Below are 4,924 nucleotides of genomic sequence, written 5' to 3'. Positions count from 1 at the left end.
TTTTAGCTTCCCATCAAAACTGCACTTCATGTGGCCGTGAGTACCTACAAAGAAAACAGCACGAGTTGGTCAAATTCAAGAGGAAATTTTAAAGCAGTGGTCTAACCCAACAGTCATTTAGTAGCACTGGGGAAATCTAGACAAGATCCCAAATCCCACATTCTCTCACCTAAAGGCTCCTTGATGTGTCCCCTACGGCCCCACTTTGTTCTCAGTTCCACCGGTTTAAACCACAGCACATCCTCTTAGAATCAAACACACAGAAGACCAAGATGAAACATTTATCCATAATATATAAATCCAACCTTCATCCCACAAAGGCAATTGGATCCCATCTGTCGCACCTACCTCTGTTGAAGAACATGTAACGCACCACTGCCATCTTAGTAAAAATTTTGAAAGGATGACCACTCAGAACAACTCTCTTGATGACCATTCTGTCTGGATCCACTGACAATAGATAGCCTGTGGCAATGAGGCTGTGCATTCCTAAGGGGCAAAAGCAGGGCAGCAGGAGTCCATAGGTCAAAGCCTTCATTTATTGTCCAGTCCATTTAAAGACCTATGCGAGATCTTAGGGAAACAAAATAGGGGTGTACTATGCTGCCCCTCCTGGGTTCATGGCAAAGATCACTCAGTGATATTCCTGCTGAGCCTATCCTCAGAACCTACCCTAAACACAGCCCTCTGAGCAGCCTCTACCAATTAGCTATGGTTTGCAAGCAAGATAAAACCCCATTTGTCATCCTTGCTTCAGACCCAATATGAGGCTGAGATTGGGATATTTTGAAAATCATCATTACCTTTTTTGTGCCATTTGGCCCCCAAATTTAAATACAGAAAGCAGTTAATCTTACTAAGAACCCACAGCCCTATTCACCTCTGTGAACTCAACTTACCATTGCTGTTCTGTTTGAAAAGCAGCACAGATGCAGGAGGAAAAGTGATAGGGGCATATACTGTCACCACCAGAGCCGAGTCAGCAGTCAGGAATCTCTGAAATTTATGTTTATCCGCTGCCATAAAGGTTAAAAAAATAAAAACCAAAAAATATTTTGAGAAACAATAGGTAATCCAGAGGCCTGTGAAAAGCGGTATCACTGCAACTCTTAAACTTAAGGCAACTAGTGTTTCTTTATCCCACTAATTCTCCAAACATTTTCTGGCCTCAATACAACTGAAAGATACAACCCAATCCTATCAGTGATTTTTCAACTGGAGGCAGAATCTTGGAGCTTAAACTATATTTTGGAGTTGGAGAAAGTTCTCCAGGTGATTCTGATACACATCACCCCCACCTCATTTGAGAACCAGTGCTTTACAGAAAAACACTTCACTAATTCAACAGCTCTTAGTCTTGAGCAAGGATTGGCAAACATTTTCTGTAAATGGGCAGATAGTAAATATTTTAGGCTTTGTGGCCATATAGTCTCTGTTCCAACTACTCAACTCTCCCTGTAGCACAAAAACAGCCACAGACATTTTTTAAAAATTAGACAAGAAAGCACAACTGGGGCTTCTCTGGTGGCGCAGTGGTTGGGAGTCCGCCTGCCGATGCAGGGGACACGGGTTCGTGCCCCGGCCCGGAAAGATCCCACATGCCGTGGAGCGGCTGGGCCCGTGAGCCATGGCCGCTGAGCCTGCGCGTCCGGAGCCTGTGCTCCGCAACGGGAGAGACCGCGACAGTGAGAGGCCCGCGCACCGCGATGAAGAGTGGCCCCCGCTTGCCGCAACTAGAGAAAGCCCGTGCACAGAAACGAAGACCCAACACAGCCAAAAATAAATAAATAAAAAATAAAAATAAAGGAATTCCCTAAAAAAAAAAAAAAAAAAAAAGAAAGCACAACTGTGTTCCAACAAAACTTTACTTAACAAAACAAGCAGTGGGACAGATTTGGCCAAGGGCCAAACTTTACTAATCTCTTCTTGGGGACTATCTAGATCTTGTCTTTACCTTCAACAGAAACCCTTTTTAATACAGTATTAACCCTTTTTAATACTGAATGTTATAGGGAAACAAAATATTTTAAGGGAAAGAGAAATCACTCCTTCATTTAGAGAGCATGGCTGGTGAGAAAAGAATTATCCAGAGCATCCATCAATGCTGCCTTTATCCCCTTCCTCCGGTCATTGCTGAGAGCTGAGAGTGTAGGTAATGTTCAGAAGCCCCCAAGTTAATGCAAACATCTTCCCGCTCCTAGTACGTAAGAGCACAATCATTTTTTGTCATAAAAGTATTCCTGGTCACCACTCTCTAAATTCTCATGCAGTCTCAACATCTCAGAAGCCACACACTCTGCTTTATCCAACTGAGGGCACCCCTAGGCTTCACCCACACGGCCACTGGCACAACGGATGCCAAGGGTTCCATGACACATCATCTCTAGGAAGCAGCCAACTCCTATCCAAAACCTCCTCTGCAGCAAATACTCATGGCAGAGAAGCCTCAGCACCACACAGAGGTTGCATCACTGGGATGCTTCAGACAGGTTCAGACACTTTGAATGGAAACATCATTGGCTCCTAAACCAGAGTACTGAAAATACCTCTAACCCAGAGACTGAGAGTTTGAAATGGTGTATTCTGCATCTCTCCCCAAATCTCAGTCCCCTAAAAGACAGCAAGATGGACAAGAACCCAGAAGCTTCCCTACTGCTTACCTGCAGTGTGCTGAGAGAATAAAGGTGAGGCTCGGAAGCGCCTGAATCCACAGTGGAAGATCAGCTCCTCTTTAGCTTTCACAGGTTCAGTGCTGCCAGCGTGCCGGCTCACCACCATATTAAGTACTGACATCTGGGGACCAAATAGGAGAACAGAACTTCATATCAGGAATAGAACAGCCTAATCCGCAAGAAGGCAAACCAAACCAGCAGATTAGATTCACTCTAAGAACTGACAGTACTAATTTATGGTGGAGTGTAGATGAAGAGACACAAATTCACCTTTTACCTTCACCAACAACTGGCATTCAAATCGAAAATATGCTGGTGTTCAGAGCTCTCATGTCCCTGCTACACTAGGTGACCTTCCCATGTCTAACGTGCAAGAGCTCAACATCTGCCACAAAATCAGTGCCTACAAGTCACTCACTCACCACACACCTCTAAACCACACTCATTCAAGACCCTTCTTGCCTCAACCCTTACTCACAGTGACCAAAAGGCCAGAGCTCTCACATATACCACAACCTACATGACTGCTGGCCATCAAGAGAAAAAAGATCTATACCTTGTCAGGAACCCTGTTTATTTTCATGGATGCCAACCCTTTGTTAAAGTGTGACCTGACAAACGTACTTCTCTCAGAGAAGTCTCAGAACCACACAGAGATCACGTCACTAAGATGTATCAGACAGGTTCAGACATGTTGGGTAAAACCATCATCGACTTCTCTGTCCTCCTCTCTGACTTCTAATCACAAAGGCAGACTTTTGCGTCCCAATGAGCAAAACGTCAGTCACGTAAAGCTTCAGACTGCCAGACAAAACTGGTTGGAAAGTGTCATAACTCCCGTTTCCCACAGGACGCTAACTCACCTTCTGTTCATGAGGTAGTAAAGAAAATGCAATCAAGGGTGCACCTCGCTTGAAGTGCTCAACCACTGAGACAGGGACTTCAGAGACATGAAGTGTGACATACCAGCCAACCTGCCAGAAGAAAGCAGAAAACAATCATGCAATTACCCTTAAGGTCTCAACAATGATGAAGCATTTCTCCAAATATGTTAAAAAGTCTCTCAGACTACCATAAAGCCAATCCTCAGCCTTCAAGACGGCCCTTCACAGATGCCTCAACTACCTTGATTAAGCTTTTTCAGCTAATATCTGATACCTCTTTGTTCCCAATATCACTCTTACCAATGACTCAGCAGCTCCTCTAATTCAGCTGTAGGCAGCGCAAAACTAATTAAGGTACTCATGCCAACAGAAGGAGTAGAGGGGGCACCTTGGCAAACAAAAACGAATTATAGGGATGCACAAAGGAAGGCAGATACCTCAGCTCCTTCAACCTCTTTTTCTTCAATCTCTTTAAAGATGCGTCTCCTAGTATTAATAAAGTTCTGAAACTGAAAGATCCGAGCATAATCTTGAGGGAGGTTTTCCTTAGGATCCCATGGAGATGTCCGGAAGCTCTTGAGGCCTCTGTATTTCTGAAATCTAGAATACAGAGGATATTTTAAATAAATCAATAGTGAAACTTATATGGTGCTACTTAACCGTTTCACTCAACTCACTTCTAAAATGGCTAAGGCTTAAAAAGAAGAAAAAAAAAAGAAAAAAAACAAGAACAATTTTTGAAAAATAAATAGGTAAATAAATAAAATGCCTAAGGCTTTAGCTTAAAAGAATTCACTATTTCTCAAAATAACCTAACAGCTTAAATCAGAACCACACTCCGAAACAGCCTGAAACAAGTATTTCAGCACCAAACCCCAGCTTCTTAAAAGTATTTACAGCGGCTCCCTGGTGCGTATCAGGGAGTGGCTCTTTAACCTGACTAGCAAGATCCTCGATAAAAGCCTTATCTCTCTAATATCCAGCATAAACTCTCTAGACTAACCTTTAGGGCAAACAGGATCATCTACATCTTCATTCTTTTATTCTCACTGTTCTACCCAAACTTCCCCAAATCTCCAAATGTTATATACTTTGAGTCTTAGCTCCAAAGGAAGCATTAATGACAGCATTTCATTCAGTAATGTACTGTAGCATTATTAGTCTGTACTACACAGTCTAGAATATGAACATTGTTTCCCATATGTCTGTCTTACCTTCCCATATAGTATTAGCCCTTCAGGAGCAAGAACAATGTATTTTTCTTCTTTTACATCACACTGACATAGTTCTGAGCCACGTTAAGTTTTAAATAAAAACATACTGATTGATCTTAGACTTGCTCACTAACCGAATTCTAGCAGCCACGTC

At 42.8% G+C, this 4,924-nt stretch overlaps 1 protein-coding gene and 2 non-coding genes across 3 annotated transcripts; all 3 read right to left on the bottom strand.

Moving 5' to 3' along the window:
- Window positions 1–3: 3 nt before the first annotated feature.
- Window positions 4–4,918, bottom strand: LOC113617104 (pre-rRNA-processing protein TSR1 homolog; the record flags this gene model as incomplete). The annotated part of the gene is made up of 8 exons (XM_027100403.1): window positions 4–44; window positions 170–244; window positions 349–489; window positions 900–1,016; window positions 2,661–2,793; window positions 3,536–3,646; window positions 3,994–4,156; window positions 4,905–4,918. Coding segments are annotated over 8 exons (795 nt in total), but the record flags the coding sequence as incomplete, so codon positions are not given.
- LOC113617105 (small nucleolar RNA SNORD91 family) lies at window positions 2,434–2,528 on the bottom strand. The gene has a single exon (XR_003431511.1). It is a non-coding gene; the product is annotated as a small nucleolar RNA SNORD91 family (small nucleolar RNA).
- On the bottom strand, window positions 3,300–3,394 carry LOC113617106 (small nucleolar RNA SNORD91 family). The gene has a single exon (XR_003431512.1). It is a non-coding gene; the product is annotated as a small nucleolar RNA SNORD91 family (small nucleolar RNA).
- Window positions 4,919–4,924: the final 6 nt, after the last annotated feature.

Source organism: Aethalodelphis obliquidens, unplaced genomic scaffold, assembly GCF_003676395.1.
Source record: "Aethalodelphis obliquidens isolate GAN/ISIS:26980383/991018 unplaced genomic scaffold, ASM367639v1 scaffold1843, whole genome shotgun sequence".
Classification (NCBI taxonomy): Eukaryota; Metazoa; Chordata; class Mammalia; order Artiodactyla; family Delphinidae; genus Aethalodelphis; species Aethalodelphis obliquidens.
Note: the sequence above shows the minus strand (reverse complement) of the source record. Positions and strands in the feature narration are given on the sequence as shown.